The sequence below is a fragment of the Triticum urartu genome, chromosome 6A (assembly GCF_056163025.1).
Source record: "Triticum urartu cultivar PI428250 chromosome 6A, HENAU_Tu73, whole genome shotgun sequence".
Taxonomy (NCBI): domain Eukaryota; kingdom Viridiplantae; phylum Streptophyta; class Magnoliopsida; order Poales; family Poaceae; genus Triticum; species Triticum urartu.
This window is the reverse complement of record NC_141878.1, coordinates 539,506,884-539,530,651: the sequence shown is the minus strand read 5'-3', so window position 1 is coordinate 539,530,651 and position 23,768 is coordinate 539,506,884. Positions and strand designations below refer to the sequence as shown.

The window sequence follows — 23,768 nt, the reverse complement described above, 5'->3', positions numbered from 1 at the left end:
GGTCCACCACATCTGATATATATATATGGGGTAGACTTGGTTAAAGTTAAAGAAGTGTACATCGGACCAGTACACAAGTTGTCTCACATAGCTGAAGAGATTCACATATAACAAGTTCTCAATGGTGCATTGCGCAGTTTACGGTGCATCCTAGGGCTTTCTCCTTGGGGCTCTCTTTCCCTTGGTGATCGTCGAGCCGGGGCTCCAGGTGATCTCCCCTTCCTCTAGCTCCCCCTCCTTGTTCTCCTTCTCCCTGGATGCAGCAACAGCAGCAGCGGCAAGGGCCTGTGACCGCTTGAACCTGAGAATGAGCCTCTTGCGTGGCGGCAGGAGCTCCTCCCTGATATTCTCCATGTCGTCGTACACTTTGGCCTTGGCCTTGCTGACACCGTGCTCGCTACGGTGCACCCCGCACCTGGCACACATGTACTTTCTCCACTTGAAGGGGTACTTGGCCTGCTTGAACTCGGTGCAGACACGCTCTCCCTTCTCTCTTGCAGAGATCTTACTCTTGTTGGCGCTGCGCTCACCCTCATCTTCTGCAGAGAGCTTGCACTTGTCAGCGCTGTGCTCGCCCTTATCTCCTGCAAACAGCTTGCTCTTGTCGGTGTCGTGCTCGCCCCCATCTCCTGCGGAGAGCTTGCTCTTGCCAGCTATGTGCTCGCCCTCATCTCCTGTGGAGAGCTTGCTCTTACCTGCGATGTGGTCCCCCTCATCTCCTGCGGAGACCTTGCTCTTGGAGGCCCTGTGCTCATCACGGAGCACCCCGCACCTTGCGCACATGTACCTTCTCCACTTGAAGGGGTACATGGCCTGCTTGAACTCTGTGCAGATGCGGCGGCCCTCACCTCCTGCGGAGAGCTTGCTCCGTCGGATCACGACGAGGAGCGGCTTGCCACTTCTTGTCGACATCCTCTCACTCTGTACTCTCTAGATCTAGTCCACACTCTTACTAAATCTCTTTCGAGTCTTACAGATCTGATGTTGATGATGATTGTGATCGATCTCCTGACCAAGGTACACGGATTTATAGGGGGCAATTTTTAGGATGCAAATTAATATCGTAGTACAGATTGGCATCGCCAAAGCAAGCAGAAAAGTAATTTCGGCGTGCATGGGGCAGCACGGTGCCATGAGAACCGTAACGCCTGCGTGTGTGCGAGTGTCTTGTGCAAGCGCTTGGCGTCTACTGCTAGTGCCAAAGCAGCACGCCCAGCCCATTGTTTCTTGTGGTGCTGGTGGTTGTTTCATATATGCATCCAACAACCAAAGGCACAGCTGATTGCTTTTGCGATGCTGGCGGCTGTGGTGCATTTCGTCTCTCTAGCTAGAACCTCTCTTGCTGACGCTATGGTGAGTCGGAGAAGTGCCTTTATGTCTTAAAGCTAGATAGAAAAGGGAATGAGTCTATTTACCTCTGCTTCAGGTTTTATAACACAGAGCTCACTAGAATTCAGAGGCTGCAAACAAGAGACCTGAACCAGATTCAGAAGGGAGGAGCAGAATGTAAATTTGACGGCCAGTGACTAGCATAGTTATATATATTCGTAAAAAGGTATAGGAAAAAGAAACAAGCATATGGCCATGCTTATCTAATACTCCACACTATAGCTGGCAAACATTTAGAGTATGCCTAAAATACCCATACCATGGAAACATGTACGGTGTGATAAAAAGTCGTAAGATTATACTGTTGAGGACCATCACAGCGATCTTTTTCCTAGTAATAATTAATGGCTGTGGTTATCTGATATGTTGTAACGCTAGCCTGTATATATAGCAGGCTGGCATGTCGCTCAGTACGAACAATGTGCGTAGTAAATCATTAAGGCTGCACAGAGGGTCAAGATTTGACTCTACTCATAGCAGTTTGGAAACTAATGCATAACATATATTTTTCTTGTATTTTCATACCTATATATATGATCTTGTAGTCTCTCTTCACTAAACTGAAACCTGCAAGTCTTTTGCGTTTCCCGTTATTTAAGTAGATTACCTCTACATGTGTACCAACTTTTACTAGCCATTGCATTTGTCTTGTCTGAAGTTGGCCGTGATGCATGATTTTTTGATTCTGATTTCTGAGACAATGAATGGATTAAAATGGCTTCCAAGTCGCATCATGCATTTGTCAGTTTGCTTCAATGTGTTGTAGGCGCCATTTACTTTCTGAACAGAAGTACTACAACAGTCATTACTACCAAGTAGGAAAGTAAAAGACAAAAAGGGAAGGTGAAGACATTGAACAAGACAAGAAAACCACAGAAATAAAAGAAACAATGGCTACTTAGAAATGGGCTATCAAGGAAATTTTAGTTGGGTTGTGTTTTCTTTGGCCCCCTGTTCAACTTCTGGAGCCAAATTTCGAGCAGTGTGTCATCCGGGGATTGGTGTTCAATTTTTTGGGGGTTTTGGTGACTTGAAAACTTATGTTCAGTTTCCTTTGCTATTTGGGCTAAAACGAATTTGTCTGAAACTGTTGTTGCTGATACACTTAAGGAAACAAGCACGATGGTCCACCCCATCTGATGTATATGGGGTACACTTGGTCAAAGTTAAAGAAGTGTACCCCCTGGGACCGTTCGAACTTGAGAATGAGTCTCTTACGCGGCAGCAGGTGCTCCCCCCTGATATTCTCCGTGCCATTGTCAGCTTTAGTCTTGGCCTACACTGTGCTCGCGGCGGAGCACTCCACACCTGATGACACACATGTACTTTCTCCACTTTAAGGGGATACTTGGCCTGCATGAACTCGGCGCAGATGTGCTCGCCCTCATTTCCCGTGGAGGGCTTGCTCTTGTCGGTGTTATTTTACCAAGCCCCCCCCTCTGATAGCTATAGGTCTTACATAGCATTTAGTCAAATCATAGTTTCGCAACATAGTGATAGGCTTGGTTAGTTTCAGATATACTGGAAAAAGTTATATTACATAGCAACTTGGATGCTATTCCATACAAAAGAGTCCTCTAGGAGCAAAAGATGGCAGTATCCTCCGACACAGCCTTGACAAGTTTTCTTAGTTTGGCCTGGCATCAATGGCTATAACAGTGCACTGGTAACTGGCTGAACCGTAAGCAACATGAAACGAACTATTTAGATAAATAACAGTGGATAGTAGCTCATCCATCGGCTGTAGAAGAAGAGCTTTTTTTGTTGGTCACATGTAGCACATGCCTTCCACATAACAACTAAATTTGGTAGACTCCTGGATGAACAACCAGCTTCTTGGAGACTGAACTCTGGTACAGTGCTGGATGTCCAGCGCAGATATTTAATCCAGGAAATCGTCCTATGGAAAATACAACTATATAAGAACCTTGAGCTGATGACAAGGGCTACTTACTTTGCTAATCACATATGGAGTTAATGGTACTGGAACCATACCCCTAAATATGTCAGATTGAGTTTCTTACCTAGACTGGTCACTCTATCAAGGTACTACATACAGCATCATAGTTCAGTCCAAGTTTTTGTTTAGTTTGGGCAAATTTGATGACATGCATGGGTGAACACTGTAAGCCTGAAACTGCAATGGCATTAGCACGATTATAACAACACTCTGGTGGTTGTCTGAACTGTGAACAACCAGCTGCTAGGATCATAGCTATATTTCTTATCGATCTCCTGGTCATGATACACGCACTTATAGGGGGCAATCAAAATCTCTGTTATTTTTAGGATGCAAATAAATAAGAGAACACAGTACAGATTGGCATGGCTAATGCAAGCAGAAAGTAATTTGAGAGCGCATGGGGCGCATGGCTCCATGAGAACCGTAAACGCCTGTGTGCCAGAGTGTCATGTGCAAATGCTTGGCGTCCACCCCCTCTGCCAAAGCAACATGCTCGCTGTTTCTTGCGGTGACTAGTCAATGTGTACGTGCAATGCACGTTAATTTGGAAGTATATTAAATGCTTGCGGATATTAAGTAGAATATTATTTGCGTGTTATTATGTGATTAACTCTATATTTGGCATAAAATTAACTGCACGCTAAACGTGTTGTGCGCTCGACATTGAAGCAGTCTAGGTCGTAAACCCTTCGATACGGGTTGCCTCGGACTCCCCTCCCTCCCTTCCCCGCCGCCACCCGCGAGGCGCCGGGGAGGGCTCCAGATCCCCGCCGCCACACCCCCTCCTCCTCCCTCGCCGCCGCCAAGGGGCGCGGCCGGGCGAAGCCCGGGCGTCGCCGGCGGCGGCGGGGCTCCTTCGGCCCCCGCTCGTGGGGTATGGCGCGGGCCAGATCTTGCGGCTGGGCGCGGTGCTCGGTGCCGGGCGCGGCGGCGCCCCGGAGCAGGCCGGCGATGGCGGCGTTCGACGGGCGGCGGGCGGCATGGTGGTGGTGCGGGCCGGTGGTGGAGTCGGCGGCGGTGCTTCCGGCAGCGCTTCGGCGTCGCCTCCGGCGCCACGGGTCGCGGTTGACCGGGTCACGGGCGGCCCTCTCGCCGTGGTGCTCTGGTGAGGGGGCGGCGTGGCAACGGAGGTGGTGGGTTGCTCCCACCTAGTCGGGCCCTCGCGGCTAGGTGGCGGTGCTCGGCTCGGGTGGATCCCCTGGTGGCGTCTTCAGGCGGCGGCGGCGACGGATCCGCAACCCTCCCTCTTCGGCTTCTGGCGACGGCTGATGCCCCCTGATGCTCCGGGCCTTCGAAGCGGGGGCGGAACACGGTTCCGAGGGGAAGTTGGAGCCGACAGGGTGTCGGTTGTGGCCATGTGCCACTTCTCCGCCTTCCCCTTCCCCTGATCGAGGTGGTCGCGGCCCTTCTCGAGGCAGCTTGGCCGGCGGCGGTTCTGGAGGTGGTCGGGGTTGTGGATCTTGACAAAGGCGTGGCCTTTGGGGGCTTCAGGGCGGTCTCATGGCGGGGCGACGGCCCTGGCGGTGGGAGTTGCGTTGGTTGTGGGCGGATCGCGCGACTCGGATGCGGGCAGGCAACCATGGCCGCTCGGGCGGCATGGTTGTGGGCGTTGGCGGACCGGGGTGGCGACGGGGGAGCTGAAGCACCGGGGTTCATCACCTACCCAGTCCCGTTCTGGTCGACGATGACGGCGTCCGTGGACGTCGTGTTCCTCCTTGCAGGCTTCGTCGTGGTGCTTCTTCTCTCTCCATCTTACTCCGGGTGAAAACTTGATCTTCGGATCAGACGGTGGCGACGGTCTTGGTCGTGCCTTTCCTGGAGGCACCGTCTTGGAGTCCTCGGTCCGGCGTGTCCGTCGCGCATCCTCCCGGACGATCGCTCCTTGGTGGTGGTCTCGGTCGACTCTTAGCTGATCCTTTTTTTGCTTATCTTTTAGATGCTTTATGTCGTTGAGGTTGTGCGTCGGTGCCCGGCATTCATGTATCTTGCCTTGGGTCTGTGTGGCGTGTGTTTGTATCAGATGCTTGTTGTTGTGGTTGTGGTTGTGCTTTATAATATAAAGCGGGGGAAACCCTTTTTCGTAAAGCAGTCTAGGTCGTTGAATTGACATGATTTGATGGCCGAGATTAATTAGATCTGGCTCTTTGGGTCTTTTTATATTGGTATAGATATAGATGGTGGTTGTTTCATATATGCACCCAACAAGCGCTTCCTGCCGCGATTGATTGCTTTTTGTGATGGTGGCGCATTTCGCCTCTCTAGCTAGAACTTCTCTTGCTGAAACTATGGTGAGTTGGAGATGTGTCTTTGTTTCTTAAAGTTAGAAAAGGGGATGATTCTGTTGATATTATGGTCTTTGCATCAGGTTTCACAACACAAAAGTATGTTAGAGTTTAGAGGCTGCAAACAAGAGAGACCTGAACCAGATTCAAAAGGGCGGAGCAGAATGTAATTTGATGCCAGTGACCAGCATAGTTACATATTCGTAAAAAAGGTATAGGAAAAAGAGACAACCATGGTCATGCTTATCTAAGACACTGCTCTACAGCTTTTAGAAAAAAGTTAGACTGCTCTACATCTTTAAAAAAACACTGCTCTACGTGTAAACGTTATGGCCACCCAGAGGGTCAAGATTTGACTACTCATAGCAGTTCATAGTAGTTTCCAAATGAATGCATAAAAACATTTCCTTGTATTTTTGTACCTATACGGTCTTATACTCTCTTTTCACTAAACTGAAACATGCAAGGTTTTCTGTGTTTCCAGTTATCTCAGCAGATTAGTTCTACACATGTGTACCAACTTTTACTAGCCATGCATTGTATTGATCTTGTCTGAAGATGGTCATGATGCATGATTTTGGATGCCGATTGCTTGCTGAGCAAATGGATTAAAACGTGGCCTCCAAATTGCATCATGCATTGCCAGTTTGTTTCAATGTGCTGTAGGCGCCATTTACTTTCTGAACAGAAGCACTACAACGGGCGCTCTTATATTAGTTTATAGAGGGAGTATTAAAGTAAAAGATAGAGAGGGAAGGAGAAGACATTGAACAAGACAAGGAAACCACATAAATAAGAGAAACAAAGGCAACGTGGGAACGGACTATAAAGGAAAATAGTCGGCAGAAATGTTGGCGAGCTGAATCACTGATACATGGGCCAGTTGTTCCTCACAACATACTTTTTTTTACATGAATTCCTCACATCTGGCTCCGTGCACAACCCACCCCCTTGATCACCATCACGGGCTCCCAAATAATCCAGACCACCTCAAACAATAACGAGCACACACAGAAAGTTTCCATGTCGATAGAGCACACACACTGGTTAGGAAAACAATGCTGGCTCGTCGTTGACGACCAAAGTCTAAGCTTAACATCAGAGAAATGACGTTATGTGCTTTTGCAGTGCTTTGTATCCCGATTAAAAAGCCTTTTCTAGCGGCACTGAGATCTTTCACTGAAAATAAATCGAACTGTGGTGATTGCTATGTTTCTTATGCCCCTCAAGCCTACAAATTCTATGTGGCTGCTATATGCTACCAGTATCGACTTAAAACTCACATGAGGTCTTTGTATGATCCCCACTTGGCCAGTTTGTATTACTTGTTCCGAATATTTTCTTTTATAAGCAGTAAAGGAGAGCAAGTTTGTTTAATGCAGCAACTACTATATTATGAAAATAACTTGCATGTTTTTTCACAAAGTTGCCAAATCACACTATATATGATCAGGTTGCTATTTTTCTCTGTCTTCACGTGGCCCGACCACAGTCTAGTACATGTTTATCAATGCTCGTATGTACCCTTCCATAAATTCATTTGTTATTATGCTTCCTTGCGATGGTTTCTCGGGACGGCCGGTCTATGAAGCTATGCAAATTAAGCCTGGCCACAAGGGGGCAATCAGCTCTTGGTAGACTCCCTTGAGACTTTGACAATCATCTTGATTACATCCCTAGACTAGACTCTCCATTTCCATGTGAATATTTTCAAGGAGACATGCTAAGCTGATTGACCAACTAGACAATGTGTCACAACAATAGTGCAGCCTATATATAGGAGTGTAAAATCATTTCAAGCTTCCCACAAAAGGCCTAAACGGGCAAACCATATCATAAGAGCATGTCCATCAATGGGATATAAAAAAATGTTAATGTAAGAAGACGACATTGTTGATGACCAGCTTAGTAATCTTTTATTACAATACAACAAATAGTTGTGCTTATCTCATATGTGGTGTAACGCAGGAGTATAGCATTGGATTAGTGTTTCCAAAAAAAAAATTGAACATGTTTGCTTGATGGATTGTAAAAAGTTGTAACGCCCTCGATGCGGCTATATCTCCCACGTGCCGAAGCACGACTTAGAGGCATAACCGCATTGAAAGTAATGTCGCAAGTGAGGTAATCTTCACACAATCCATGTAATACATAAGGGAAAGAGATACATAGTTGGCTTACAATCGCCACTTCACACAATACATGAATAAAACATTACAACATCCAAATACAATCAAGGTCCGACTGCAGAACCAAAATAAAAGAAGAACCCCAAATGCGACAAGGTCCCTGATCGACCCTAACTGGGCTCCACTACTGATCAACTAGAACGAAACAACACAAAGGACAAGATCTTCATCGAGCTCCTCCTTGAGCTTGGTTGCGTCATCTGCACGGTTCAACGGCACCTGCAAGCTGGTTTTGGAAGTATCTGTGAGCCACGGGGATTCAGCAATCTCACACCCTCGCGATCAAGACTATTTAAGCTTATGGGTAAGGTAAAGGTATGAGGTGGAGCTGCAGCAAGAGACTAGCATATAAGGTGGCTAACATACGCAAATGAGAGCGAGAAGAGAAGGCAAAACACGGTCGATAAAATCTATGATCAAGAAGTGATCCTAGAGCAACCTACGTCAAGCATAACTCCAACACCGTGTTCACTTCCCGGACTCCGCCGGAAAGAGACCATCACGGTTACACACGCGGTTGATGCATTTTAATTAAGGTCAACTTCAGGTTTTCTACAACCGGACATTAACAAATTCCCATCTGCCCATAACCGCGGGCACGGCTTTCGAAAGTAAAAAACCCTGCAGGGGTGTCCCAACTTAGCCCATCACAAGCTCTCACGGTCAACGAAGGATATTCCTTCTAGCGGGAAGACCCGATCAGGCTCGGAATCCCGGTTACAAGACATCCTCGACAATGGTAAAACAAGTCCAGCAAGACCGCCCGATGCGCCGACATCCTGATAGGAGCTGCACATATCTCGTTCTCAGGGCAACACCGGATGAACACTACGTATAGCTAAAACCAGCCCTCAAGTTTCCCCGAGGTGGCGCTGCAAGTGGCTCTAGTTTGGACCAACACTTAGACAAGCACTGGCCCGGGGGGGGGGGTGTTAAAATAAAGATGACCCTCAGGATGCGCGACTCCCAAGGGAAAAAGGCTAGGTGGCGAATGGTAAAACCAAGGTTGGGCCTTGCTGTAGGAGTTTTATTCAAGGCGAACTGTCAAGGGGTTCCCATTATAACCCAACCGCGTAAGGAACGCAAAATCCGGGAACATAACACCGATATGACGGAAACTAGGGCGGCAAGAGTGGAACAAAACACCAGGCATAAGGCCGAGCCTTCCATCCTTTACCAAGTATATAGATGCATTAATTAAATAAGATATATTGTGATATCCCAACAAGTAAAACATGTTCCAACAAGGAACGGTCTCCAATCTTCACCTGCAACTAGCAACGCTATAAGAGGGGCTAAGCGAAGCGATAACATAGCCAATCAACGGTTTGCTAGGACATGGTGGGTTAGAGGTTTGACATGGCAATTTGGGAGGCTTGAAAGCAAGTGGTAGGCATCGTAGCATGGCATAGCAAAAGAGCGAGCATCTAGCAAAACAAAGATAGAAGTGATTTCGAGGGTATGATCATCTTGCCTGAAATCCCGTAAGGAAGAAGAACGGGTCCATGAAGAAGACAAACGAACGTAGTCGAGCGAATCCTCACAACGCGACGTTATCGGAACCAACCCGAAGAAGCAACACCGGAAAGAAACACACAACATAGTAAACAACCAACACATGAACATGATATGATATGCGGGATGCGGTATGCGATGCATATGCATGATTTGACAAGGAATGCATGAATCTGGCCTCAACTTGGAAATCCAAGTGTGCCACTGGAAAGGTGAGATGAAATCCCTTGAAAATGATATAAAGAACGCCGGAATCGGAGGTACGGTTTGGAAATGGCAAGCAATGCAAATATGACACCGGACTGCGATATACAGCAAGTAGCTATCTAAATGCAACAAGATGAACATGCTACAACACTCAAACATGGCAACAAAATACATGGCAGGGATCCATTCAGGATGCTTAACAAAAGACTAGCACTGAGCTATGGCCAATTCATCCATTAACATGTTCAAACAAGCATGGCAAAAGTGCAATTGGTAAACAGGTTTCAGACTTAGTGAAATTAACACTTGTCTGGAATATCAGATCAGGTAGCACACTTTGGAGCATGAAATCTATATGCTACAGGGTCTGAACATGCAAAGTAAAGCATGGCATGGAGCTACTCAAAGAGCTTAACAAAAGTCCCTTAGTGACCTTGAGCCAAAAGGGATCAGAAAATACAATTACAAGCATGCGAACATGGCAAAAACATAATCAGTTCTCAGACTTGGTGAAAACTGGAGCATGCTGAAACAGATATCAAGTAGGCATGTTTACGAGCTCGATGCACTCACTACAGAGCAAGTCATGATAATCTAAGTATTCACCCATCAATAATATACAAAATACAAGCTAGGCATGGCAAGAACAATACCATAGCATGCACGGATCAACTACAACATCATCGGCAAAATCGCTAACAAGTAGACAATCTGCCCAGATTCACGAAATAGCAAAAGTAGAGCTCGATTGACTCAAGCTAGGGTGCTCCATAATTGCAAATAAAGACATGGATGGATAGAGCACTACAAGATTAACAAAACATCCTTACTGATCATCCTCAAAAGAGGCACGGATCATTAGAAAACAACATGAACATATGGCATAATGAAATAAACAGGCGAAGGACTTAATGGAAATGCTAAGTCCCTGAAATCAGCATTAACGAATGCACCACTTTGCAAGCTTGTGCTAGTCACCACACACATTACAAAAATACATGGATAGCACCCCTGGAAAGATGGCAAAACATATAAAAAAACTCATGAAGAGTTTAGGGGCATATCATGCACACAATAATCATGGCAAAAATGACAAATAGCTATTTGATGCAGCAGATCTGACAATTAACTCAAATAGCACTCTTCCAACAGTATTTCGGGCATCAAGATGAACTCAAATGAAAATGATGCAATGAGATGAAATGATGTGCTCTCTGAGACGAACATTCTGATATGCTATATGCCCAAAACGGAGCTACGGATGCAAAGTTGTGACATGATGAACATGAGCATTTGAAACATGGAAAACTCGAGGACTTAGTAGAAATTGGACCTCCAGATCTAGGGTTCTTGGCATGGATTTCGATGCAGCCCGGATCTCACCGGAGAGACTCGCCGGAGAGCGGCCGGAGATGAGGAGAAGGTGCACCGGCGACGAGGAGGGGCCGGGCGCACCGGAGCGGCGGCCGGAGCGTGGGGCGACGCCGGCGACGAGGTGCGCGGCGGCGGGGCGACCGAGGCGAGGCGCGGCGGCCCGGTGGGTGCAGCGAGGCCGCGGGGCCGTCGAGGTCGCCGGACGGCGACGGCGGCTGGCGGAGGCAGGCGGCTGCGCCGGCGAGGCGCGGGTGCGTCGGGGCGGCGCGGCAAGGAGCGGGAGGCGGCGCGGTGCGGATGGCGGCGGGAGGAGGCGCGGGACACGTGGCGAGAGGCCATTGGCGCGGACGGCGGCGGCGGGTTTGTCCGGCCGGGTCCGGACATGTCCGGCGCGGCGCGAGGGAAAATTAGGGTTAGAGGAAGGGGAAGACCCGAGATTTCGGAGGGGATCACTAATTTATAGGTAGAGGGAGTTAGGAGAGTCTAAATGAGGTGCGGTTTTCGGCCACGCGATCGTGATCGAACGCTCTAGATGATGGAGAGGGTATAGGTGGCTTTTGGGCCACTTTGGAGAGGTGTTGGGCTGCAACACTCACGAGGCATTTTCGGTCCCTCGGTTAACCGTTGGAGTATCAAACAAAGTCCAAATGGTACGAAACTTGACAGGCGGTCTACCGGTAGTAAACCAAGGCCGCTTGGCAAATCTCGGTCCAATCAGGAAATGTTTAATCCCCACACACGAGAAAAAGGTAGAAATGACCACCGGAGGAGATAGGAGCGCCGGAAAGCAAAACGGACAACGGGAAAAATGCTCGGATGCATGAGGCAAACACGTATGCAAATGAAATGCACATGATGACATGATATGCAATGCATGACACGCAAGCAATGACAACGCAACAACAGCGAATAACTGGAGGACACCTAGCACATCGGTGAGCATATTATATTATCTTCTAGTAAAAATTAATGATAACAATAGTCATGGACAATGGTCATGGTTATCTATTGTGTTGTAACACTATACTATAGTTGGCAGCCCGGTATGTCGCGTAGTACAAAAAATGCCAAAATATTTTATGCAAGGTCAACGTGGAAATCTAAAAGATGCCGTAGACTACGCAATTACTTATAAAAATGCATAATTAGTAGGAAATTAGTGGCACAATGTTTTAATATATTTTTATTTTCGCAAATATATCTTGCACTCTTTTCGCCTAATTGAACTTTGCAAGCATCCTACCATTTGTAAGTTATCTGATTTATTTTTTGTACATCTGAGAAAGCCTTCATTTCTATAGCCATTGTATATGCCCAAAGATATGCATGATTTTGATGTCGAGCCAACGACTAAAACATACTTCCTCCATACAAATAGATAAGCCCCCCCCTCGATTTTGAGCCTAATTTTGACCAAAAGTTTGACTAACAAGTAGAGTTACATGACATAAAATATGTACCGTTGGCAACCTTAATCAAACATTAAACAATTGACATACCTTATGTGGCATATAACTCTTATTCTACTAGTTAAATCCATGGTCAAGATTAGGCTCAAAATTCACAAAGGACCTGTATATTTGGATAGAGATAGCTTCCATGTTCGATCAATGCATTTTTATGTTACTTTGATATGTGCATGCTTAGCGCCATCTCTTTTTGAAGAACAAGGATTGCAACAATTGTTGAAATCGAATATGCCATTTGACATGCAAAACATACCAAAAAGTGCAATCAACAAGCAAAATAGAAAGAAAAGGTGATGACATCCAACATTGAAAGAAATAATACTTTTTTAATGAAACAAAAGTTTCTTTGTAAAATGTTTCAAAAAGTTCTGATTTTTTGTGTGAATGTTCACAAGATAAGTATCTACAATATGTAAAAATGTTAAATCAAAACTCAAATGCACGCCAAGAAACAAAAAGGACAAATCCAGATGTGAATAGTGTTGTTTTGGCTTAGTCTTTTTGTGACACTATTCATCTTGAATTTGTCTTTTGTGTTTCTCAATCTATAATTTGAACTCTGATTCAAACTTTTTACAGATTCTAGATACATGTATTGTGAACATTCATAAAAAGGGATCTCTTTGAAGCATTAATTATTATTTTTGAGATGTGCTACTCGATTGCTTATCTGGCCCACCTCCGTTGACCCAGTGGCAAGAGTAGGGAAAAAGATCCTATACGACCGGGTCGTACGGACCCGGCCGTGAGACCCACTTCAGCGTGCGTCAACTGGCCGTATGAATCTCAACGCAACAACTTGGCGTCATCCCCGTTTCCCTCTTTCCAAATCGCGATTCCTATCTCTCCAGCGCCACAAAAATCCAGCTGCGGTCACGCCATTCTCGTCACCGCCTTACGACACGCAGCACCTGCACCACCTTCCCCTGGGAGGCTCACCGAGGCTAAATTTCGTGTTTTGACCCTTTTCTGAAACCTATTCGAGATTTGACCCCAGTTTGAAAAAAAATCGAGATCTGACCCTTTTGCTACCGCCAGGGACCTTGGCGGTAGGGTATAACAGCCTACCGCCAAGGTCCCTGGCGGTAGGGTTGCATGCCCTACCGCCAAAAACCTCCTAAGTATTGACCACAGTGCGTGCTCGTGCCTACCGCCAAGCACCTTGGCGGTAGGGTTGTGCAGGCTACCGCCAGCCCGGTTGGCGATAGCAATGTTTCCTACCGCCAAAGCCCTGGCGGTAGGCTGTTAGACCCTACCGCCATGGACTCTGGCGGTAGCAAAAGGGTCAGATCTTGAAAAAAATTTAAACTAGGGTCAAATCTCGAATAGGTTTCAGAAAAGGGTCAAAACACGAAATTTTGCCGCTCGCCGGCGACGGTGCTAGGCGCGGTGGCGCCAATCAGCGGCCATGGCCAGCTCCCATTCGGGCAGGGGCAGGGGCATCATGGGCAAGGGCAGGTAGTCGGTAGGTAGTGTTCGGGCAGCAGCAGAACCAGCTGCTGAATGGTGAGGCCAGCCGCTCGAGGACAGCGTCGACGGGTGGTCAGGCGTGAGAGTGGTTTTGATTACTCTGGTCGCTCTAGCTGTGTGCTCTGTTCATCTGCATCTGTTTACTCTGTCGAAACCGACGAAAGACGGTCAGCGGCATGACAAAAGGAAGACAGAAGAAGAACAATCTACTGTTAAGCATGCCTCTGTCGATCAGGATTCGCATTCAGTGCTTTCTACAAATGATGAGAAGTTGTTTCGTTCAGCAGACAAAACAAATAGGAACTCAAGTCAAATAGCTTAGGATAGTAGATGTTTTGTTTATTTTTCTTCAGAATTTTCTCCTCAAGTTAAGATAGGATAATTGATGCAGGACGTGGAACTTTTCTATTGATTAGCACCACCGCGCCCGACACCGTCAGCGGCAAGGTTTCCATGTCGAAGCCACCGTGCCGTTAGAGAGAATGGCATGACCGGCGGTTGTATTTTTGGGGCGGTGGAGAGATAGGAATTGTGATTTGAAGGCAGGGAAGTGGGGAAAGAGAGATCTGTTGCGTTGAGATTCGGATGGCAGTTGGCGCATGCTAGAGTGGGTCTCACGGCTGGGTCCGGTCGTATAGGATTTTTTTTCCCAAGAGTAGGTTTCAACCTCGTTGTACGTTGATCTCACCCCCTCACCGTCCAATGAAGTGAGCCGTGTTGGAGTTTGTCAATTGGGATGCAAACGGACGTAAATAAATACAAATAAGCTAATCACTGTTGCTTTAGTAAATTTTTTTTGCCGGGTTTCCTTTTTTTGCGGGGTGTTGCTTTAGTAATAAATCCGCTAATGCAAGAACAATGCATCCCTATATGTCAACAACGACATGCTCCTTCGCCGGTGGGCGTTCGTGCATACAACGACGACGTTCTACTTGATTTTTACTGTAAATCGCAGGAGCTTTTTATAGGCAAATGGCATCATGCGGTCTTTCATAATGCATCAATTCAGGCCAAGCTTTTTCAAGAAAGCGTGGTACTCCCGAAGTCCCGATGCAACATCTTATACAAATCTAGAAGCAGAGTACTGCCGCTATAGACACTACATAAACTGCTTGAACCGCACGTATGTACTATATGTATTTACGTAGTACTTCCACGACTAATCTTGCATTTTCTTTAGTCCGTAGATGAGCGCAAGTTTTGGTAACTCGTCGTTCGCGATTATCCTCATCCATCTAGTCATACAAGAGTAGATTATATAGCCATATATCATCATGCCAACCAGATATCCTCAACAAAAATAATAATAACATTTTTTGATACTATGAAGGGGTAGTATGTTGGCACGGTTGGTTTAAGGTGCCGGAAGTGGAGACATGAGCTACTCCATCTTGTAATACCGCAGGAGCCTCCTGGTCTGCCGGAATGACAAGATAGTGGGCTCAAGAACTAAAGCAAGAGCGGCTCAATAAAGCTGAATGCATACACGTGCGTGGATATACCACACTACAACCGTCTGATCTCCAGAAGCTGCCCCTTGTAGTCCGTCCCCAGATGTCCAACGGTTGGTCCAAGCGTGCTCGTGGGCCAGAGCGAGGTGACGAGGAGGGAGCCAGGAACATGAGCTGCTGGTCCTTCGCAGGATCTGAATTGTGTGATCAGGGTAGTCCGCAGTCCCTCTTGGAAAATAAATAAAGGCATAGCCGGTAAAGTCTCGAGACTTAACCGCATGAAATTACAACCCTGTACTCTTTTAGTGCAAGAAGGCCGACTCAAAACTGATCCAACGGTCGGGGACATCCCTCACAGAAAATGTAGTGGAGCCTGGTGATCATCAGTTCATCACTATGTCCCTATGCCTCTCAAGCCTACCGATTATGTATAGTTTTGCCAACATCGTCACATGAAGGTTAAAACTCTCACTAGGTCCTTGTCCAGTCTCCAAATGATCAGTTTGTGTAAACTCTCTGAATATCTTCCTTTTATAAAGGAGGGAATAAGGATGAGAGGGGCAGGTTTGGTTTAATGCAGTAACTCATCAGAGCACATGTGGATGTGGTCACGTAGCCAGTGAAATAACTATGTTCTTATTGGAAGCGACGTGAACAACATCGACGCAACATGTGTTCCTCTAGTTTTGGCACAAAAAAAAGACATAATCATTTGTGAGATGGGAGAAACTTATTGCTTATTGTACTACAATAAGTTACACAAATTTAATAAAAATATGTAAGTGTTGTAGCAACTTAGTGTAATGGAAGTATGTAGGTCACACTAAATTAAAGACCACAAATAATTTTATCTTCCCTCAAATTTCACATGTACGTGTTTTTCACTCTACATAACTCCTATTTTAAACTTTTAAAGAAACAATCGTATGATTTTGCTAATCTAGTGCATTACATGATTATATTTCCTTCTATTTTCATACATATGCATATCACTTTGTACTCTCTTTTCACTAAGTTGAAACTTGCAAGTCTTCTTACAGTTTGTTCTTATCTAATTAAATTTATAAAGGACGAAGGGGGAGGTTAGTTCAATATAACAATTTAACAATTCACATGTTTTTTTAAAGCTAGGGCCAGTGTAATCACTCTGCTGCTGCAGGGACGAACATGAAAAGATGTACACCGTCGTAATGTAATCATTTTTTGATTGGGGGGATTTACTATACTTCAAGCTACAATAAGGTACACTAATTTAATGTATAGACATCTTACAGCTACGGTTAGTTTCAAAAAAAATAATAATCTTACAGCTACAGTGGCTTTTTAGAAACACCAAGTGCTACATTACACACGCACGCATGCAGAAGTAACAAGAGAAATAAGTGTATCATTAACATGTTTTCTCCTTCGGAGCAAAGCACAGATCTGGCATCCTCAACATACTTGCCCCCCTTACCATAGAATCTCTAGTGTTCAGGCTAGGCTACATGTGTTTCCAAATCTACTTAAATGGAGCGGGGACATTTCATAGCTCCAAGATAGCCTCATAAACCTTTTAGTTGTATATCTGGTACCTCCCCATGGAAAGGTCTAGTGAATTGTGTTTTCCTGTTCATTTTATACATTGACTCGATTCTTTGCATTGTTGGGTTGCCATGATAGATAGTAGTACATGGAAGAGATGTCATGAATTGTGTTTTGCTCCTAGCTTTGATCACTAATATCCATTTGTTGTTAGCAAAGGATTGCAGCTAGGGAAACCTAAGATTTAAGCATTCTTCGTTCCATGTTTCATCCTAGAGAAGAACATCTAGCCTACTTTAGTTGTGCATAGAGCTATGCCCTTTAATATACTAATGAGAGCGGTACAATCCTTCCACAATTTTGAGCCCGGGCTCATCTGCACCCGGTCAAAAAATAATTCATAAACAAATCAAAAAAATCCAATTTTTTTGTGCATGGTAGATAATTTGGTGCGTGAGATGCGCTTCAAATTTCAGAGCATTTGGACATTTGAGTAGCTCTCAGAAAAAAAAGAAAAATTGGGTAAGAACAGTATACACACATTACACTATTTAACAGACCCCAAATCTGTCTTTTTTGCCGAGAGCTACTCAAATGTCCAAATGATTTGAAATTTGGACTGGACATCACGCACCAAATTATCTACCATGCCAAAAATTTGATTTTTTAATTTTTTATTATTTGTTTTGCTTTTTTTATTCAGCGTAGGTGCAGATACTCCTGGGAGCCAAAACGCCTCACTCCAGTCCACCTTATACATTTTGACCAAACCCAAGGTGATGAATATATATATATATATATATATATATATATATATATATATATATATATATATATATATATAACTGGGGCATCTAGTTCGGGTCAACCCGTTAATGCATTTGGATTTAAGTGACGTGCATCATTGTTGATTTGTTTCCTAATTTATTTCATGCAAGACTATCCATATATGAGATAGCATTAAGCGTTTGATTTTTTTCCTAGTTTACTTGCCTTCTCTCTAGAGTGACACTTTTCACGCATGCAAATTCAATAATGAGATTCGTCACCCATCTGGCACCTTCCTATTTTTGCTTTCTCCCTCTAGCACGATCCATATAATTCACAATAAACTAAATAGTAACATTAGTTTCTTCGAATTTCATGTCATTCTTGTCTACTTGATCCTAGGACACTTACGTGTTCGCAATTTATTTTATATAATAAAAACATTTGTTGGTACACACATACCTGATACCCATGTGTACATATTATTGGACCGTGATACCAGTTGATGGGTATTTTATCTAATCGAAATATGTACATTTTGGTATTGCTATTATGCCTATTGAAAATATACACATACCTAATGTATTTTATGTAATGAAAAATATATACGTAACCATGGTATTATACTAAAGTTAATATTCCGGAATATACCTAATGATAATATACCAGTTTGTGGGTATTGATTCTTTCTCAAGATGGGAATCTTTTATTTATTTTTCACAATCATTGTTCTAATGAATTAAAAATGCGTTATATTTTAGATGGGTATATTAATGTGTCGCATGGTTATATTATGTTAATTTTATCTATATCTTGTATTCTAGTTTCATTTATTGAAGAACTTCCAGGTCTTTAGCCATCTTGTAACTCACTTATCTAGTTAGGCTTTTACATGTAAATGAACTTAATTATATTTGTGTGAAGATGATCATGATGCAAGCTCTTCTTGACGAGCCATCAAATTAAAGTGTGGCTTATAAGTTTCATATGTGTTATCATATTGCAACAGTATATGCATTGTCCCATGCACCATTTACTTTATGGACAAAGTGTATGTAGAAATGAACGATACATAAATAACCCTGGGGGAAAAGAATATGATAATGCCAAACTATAGAAGAGGTAGGGGAAGGGAAAATAGAAAAGAAAAAAGACAATTATAGGCAAAAGAAAGTATATTTTGCTGGAATTTGAAAAGGAAAAATCACATAAAGACAGAGAAAAAAGAAAGGATTGGTTTAAGTTTTTTAGGCGAAATCACTAATTAAGGGCTACCCTGCAAAGATCCTCAAAATTCTTCTGGTAAAGATTAGTGGTGCTACGCATATCCACAGTTGTCGCCACCAGAGAGTGTTGGTGGGTTTCACCCATAGGAGGGGATTGAGAGCTGACTCTACATGCTTATTTTTCTAGATTCGGTTTTGAATATGAAATATCTTTTGAAATGTGCGTCCAATTTATGAACCGTTTTCATATATAATTCGAATTTATGAATAAATTTCGAAAATTTGATAATTTAACAATGTTTCAAAAACATAATATTTTCTAAAATTCAAACAAATATTTGAAATTCTCATTTTTTTCAAAAATAAAAGTAAAATTGGAAAAAAATGAAAAAGGAAAAGAAACAGAAAAAGGAAAAACAACATCCAGAAAAAACCAGTAAAAAATTAACCTTTTGGAAATGCTCCCAAAACCGATAAAAATCAGACTAGAATCTTCATAACGTTCCCAGAACAGGAGCGCCAAACCTCTTCGTAGCACTAAAATGTGCTGGCCCACTTACTAATTCGACGCAGTGAGTGTCACATAGGATTTGCAAGCAATTATTGTGTTAATCGTACAAAGCGTCTACTGCTTCAAGACTAGCGGTTTATAATTGATTTGTCTATTAGTTTTCTAGGTTCTTGTTTTCGAAAGCTTCTGAAAGCTTTTGATTGAGTTTTTTTCTTTCCGTGTCTGGTTTCTCGATTGGGTTTTCTTCATTTTTCTTTTACCTATTTTTTCTGCTTCCATTTTTTGACCCATGAATCTTTTCATTTTTTTGAACTCTTTTTGAACATTTGCTTTGAATGTGCGATTTCTTTACCTATAGAAAATTTAAAAATATTTTTTTATTTTCTTAACCAGCAGTTGCTAGTTTTCTAGATCAACCAAGTCACGTGACTGAGCCACCAGCTGTGACGCGAGTCCTATTCGTCAGCGGCCCGTTTGGCATTAGCACAGTCGACTCACGGGAGCAATTTGTTGGAGGAGGTCCCACCTATGGGAGTACTCCCTCCGGTCCTTTTTAGTTCGCATATAAGATTTGACTGAAGTCAAGCCTCGTAAAGTTTGACCAACTTTATAGAAAAAAGTGCCAACATTCATAATCTGAAATCAATATCAATAGATGTGTCATGACTTAAAGTTTCATATTGGATAACTTTAGCATGACAGATGTTGATATTTTTTCATATAAATACGATCAAATTTTATGAAGTTTGACTTCAGAGAATTCTAATATGCAGAGTAAAAAGGACCGAAGGGAGTACTAACTAACCATACTACCCACCGTGGGCAGTCTAAGCGCCGGGAGGAGGTCCCACCATACATGACCTAAGGCCTCTTTCAATGCATTGGTGCTTATGTGAGGTGCTAAATGCATTAAAAACTTTAGCAACTAATCTGCTCAATGCATAAGTGTTTAGCTTCTGTAGCTAAGCTTTTCTTATTCAATTGTTTAAGAACTATACTCCTTCATGCATGGATTGGTATGCATTTTGTATAGGTCCACCCGCTTAGCTAGGTCTTTGTCCCAAAGGACGCTGCTTGGGCCATAGGTCAATCGAAACATCCAAGGTTGGGTGTTCTTATTTTGCTACTCGACTAGAGACATGAGAAGTATGATTGAAGATTCTGATGTGAAACACTAGGATATATGAAGAGAGTAATTTCGTTATTATTCTTACATTTGCTTGTTTGTATCTGTCTGAGCGGGTTGTAATGTAACTATTCTAGTCCAGGTTTTCACGAGGGAAGGGATTGATTTACCAATGGTATATCATTTCTTTCTGAGGTCATCATAATGCTCTCTCTCTCCTTTTTAATTGTTTTGTCACATTAACTTATTTTCCAATGTGACACCTTTAGCATATGTACATCGCGGAGCACTAGGAAGGGCCTAATCCCGTCGGGCACGAGCACCCATAGGCAGAGAAGCCAACTTATTTTCCAATGTGACACCTTTAGCATATGTACATCGCGGAGCACTAGGAAGGGCCTAATCCCGTCGGGCACGAGCACCCATAGGCAGAGAAGCCAGATAGTTAGTTTCCACCTCGTTGATGCTGCTCTTCTTCGTTGTGGACCGTGTTGCATGCCGGTTTGAGGCGTCGGTGTGGATGGCTACCATTCGGCTAGAGCATCTAAAGCTGGGCTCTTTAAATTCCCTCTACACATACGGGCGGATGGCTCGATCAGTGATTGGTCAGAAAATCACGACATAGCCGGGCTCCTCAAACCTGCCCTATATGTCTGGGTTGACCGTCACCCCCATATCCAACCTATATCTAGGGCGGGTATGGGGAGACCCGGATGCGCTCGGGCGTCCATCACGTTGAATCCGATAGACAAGACCAGCCATAAATTTCATCAAACCCCCATTGAGCTAACCGAACGAGTTGTCCTTTTCCTCTCCACTCTTCTCCCTCATCTGCGTCGGCCCTCCCCTAGCTCCGTCGCCGTCCCGACCCCTCGGTGCCGCCACCACCACCACCACAAAACTCCTCGCCGCTACTCTCACCGTCCGGAAGCCGTCGCCGCACCGGACGCCGCCGTGGTACGTCTAACTCTTCTCGGATTACACCTTGCTCTCTGTGTGCTCGACAAATTTTCCAAGCACTTTTTTTGATTCTTTTGTAGGCAAATGATGGAGTCGGAGGGTTCACCGGATGAGGAGTATCAAGAGAAGGAGCTTGATGAATTAATTCAAATGAGTTCTTCGATTCGTCGGATTCAAAGGACGAAGATGCTGAGATAATGATCAACATCCAGCATGAAATGGAGAGGGAGTGGAGCACATTCTGAACTCTTATGATTCGATCAAAGGGAGGAGAGTTTTCAACCTGGTGAGGGTACTTTCACCCCGGACCAACATTGCTTGAAACATGCAAGTTAATCCATGCATGGATTTGCATGTATTTCTAATTTTGTACAACAGGACATTTTTGCAGGCCATCCGGCACTGTCTAAGGTTGACGTTCAGTGGTGGATTTGCTAAGTCCGGCTATAGAGCAAAGGTATTTCGTGTTTGATTCGGCAACGGCTTTCTGGTTGTTTCAATGCAGACTAAGTTGAGATTTTCATCGGCGAATGGTACGGTGCGATCCTTCTTTCACTAATACGTTAATTAGTGGGTGCTCCATGCCAAGTTCTCCATGAAGGCGCCTATTCCCTGTTTTTTTTTCTGAGGGCCGCCTGTTCCCTGTTGCACTGTTGCATGTAACATCTCGCAAATGGAGTGTATTGTAGTAGTACTTGCTGATTCTACCTGAACTAGTTGAGCCGCACGGACTCCCACTCCCACAACAACCGATTCTGCATTCTCGCTAATTTCTCAGCAGATTACATATATCCTCTTGTCCATTCACCATTCGTACGTACACGAAGCTGATTAATTCGGGTCAACCGCAGAACTTTGATGCAATCTCACAGTTGAGGCACGGCAAGTCCCCATCAGACGTACTCCCAGGTCACCGTAGCCGATAGAGACGTAAGCTAACCCGACGAGAGAGGATCCTTGAACAAGCATCGTGCCAAGTTCTTTTGAGAAAACATGCCAAACCTAGATACCCAACTATGTATGTTCTTCCAAATTTGCAACCCGGGTTTGAAAGAAGACGCAATCGCTCAAGAAGATAACGTTTGCGTTTCATTTTTTTTATAAGGGGGTCTTGCACATAGTCCGTCGTGCAGCGACACACGCGCATCCCGGTCAAACTCAACAACAGTGCCAGCAAAGATCCTCGTCCTCTGATTCCTCACCGCGGCTAGACGACATGACAGCCGTTCTATCTCCCACTCATATGCTTACACCGTGAGCTCGATCCCAGTCACCATGCCCGGCGGCTCTTCCTGGGGCGCTCGGTCGCCGAAGCAACGCGATGAAGCGCGGTAGCCTAGATAGCACTCTGTCGGTTCATCCACTGAATCGTCACTCCGGCGACAAACTAATGGGGTTTCTTTGCAATGCTATGAATACTGATTCCGGCGACAGATCTAGCGAGTTCTGAGGATCCGGTAGAAAATGGATCTGGGACTGCTGATAACTATGTTCCTCATACCTCTCATCCCTACTAATTCTTTCTAGATACTATATCTTGACACCATCCTGATATAAAGCTTATAACTCACTCTAGGTCCTTGATCAACCCCGCACACGATCAGTTTGTACGAGTTCTTCACACTGTCTCCCTTTTATAATGGAGGAAATGACGAGCATCTTCGGTTTGATGCATGCACCAACCCACGGGGGCACATGTTGTTCCAACACGGCGACATTACTTTGTTGTTTCTAGAAGCAGTATAATAACAAGATAAGCACATCATGTGTCGTTCCACTTTTGGATTGGTAAAAAAAATATGTTAGCTAGGGCGAAGTTACTATACATCTTTATCAAAAAAGGCTTTCGTCCCGTTTTATATATAAAACAAACCACTAGAGTCTCAAAGTACTATACATCTTTATGATCGAAAGAGCTCGCGAAATTACTATGTTGTTATCAGAAGCAACATATGAATATAGCATGATGAGCACAGCCTGTCTTAAGTTGTTCCGCTTAATTTTTGGTAACAAAAATGTTAGATGGTTGAACAATGTTATTACACCGTAGATCCAGCTACAATTTAACTATTCAATAGCTAATTGCCCGTGCGTTATAAGTGGGCATACATATTCTAGTGGTTCGACATCAATATTGCCCGACATATATCTTACATTCATTATATTCTAGATTTTGGTAAGATTTAATTTGATTTGAGTATAGGGGAAGGCAAGAAAGCTTTGATTTAGTTGACACTAGTAGAAAAACGGCCTAATGTGAAGCACATTAATACCGGTTTGTAATTGAGCCGGCACTAATGTGACCATTAGTGCCGGTTCCAACGGCTAGCTGGGCCGCTACCAT

General features: G+C 44.3%; 1 protein-coding gene and 1 pseudogene across 1 annotated transcript; one reads left to right on the top strand and one right to left on the bottom strand.

Annotated features, from left to right (window-relative positions):
- Positions 1-22: 22 nt before the first annotated feature.
- Positions 23-3,610, bottom strand: LOC125514791 (uncharacterized). Its single transcript, XM_048680142.2, has one exon. It carries the CDS (start codon positions 910-912, stop codon positions 151-153), a length of 762 nt encoding a protein of 253 aa, XP_048536099.1. The 5' UTR covers positions 913-3,610; the 3' UTR covers positions 23-150.
- Positions 3,036-5,437, top strand: LOC147966152 (uncharacterized; annotated as a pseudogene).
- Positions 5,438-23,768: the final 18,331 nt, after the last annotated feature.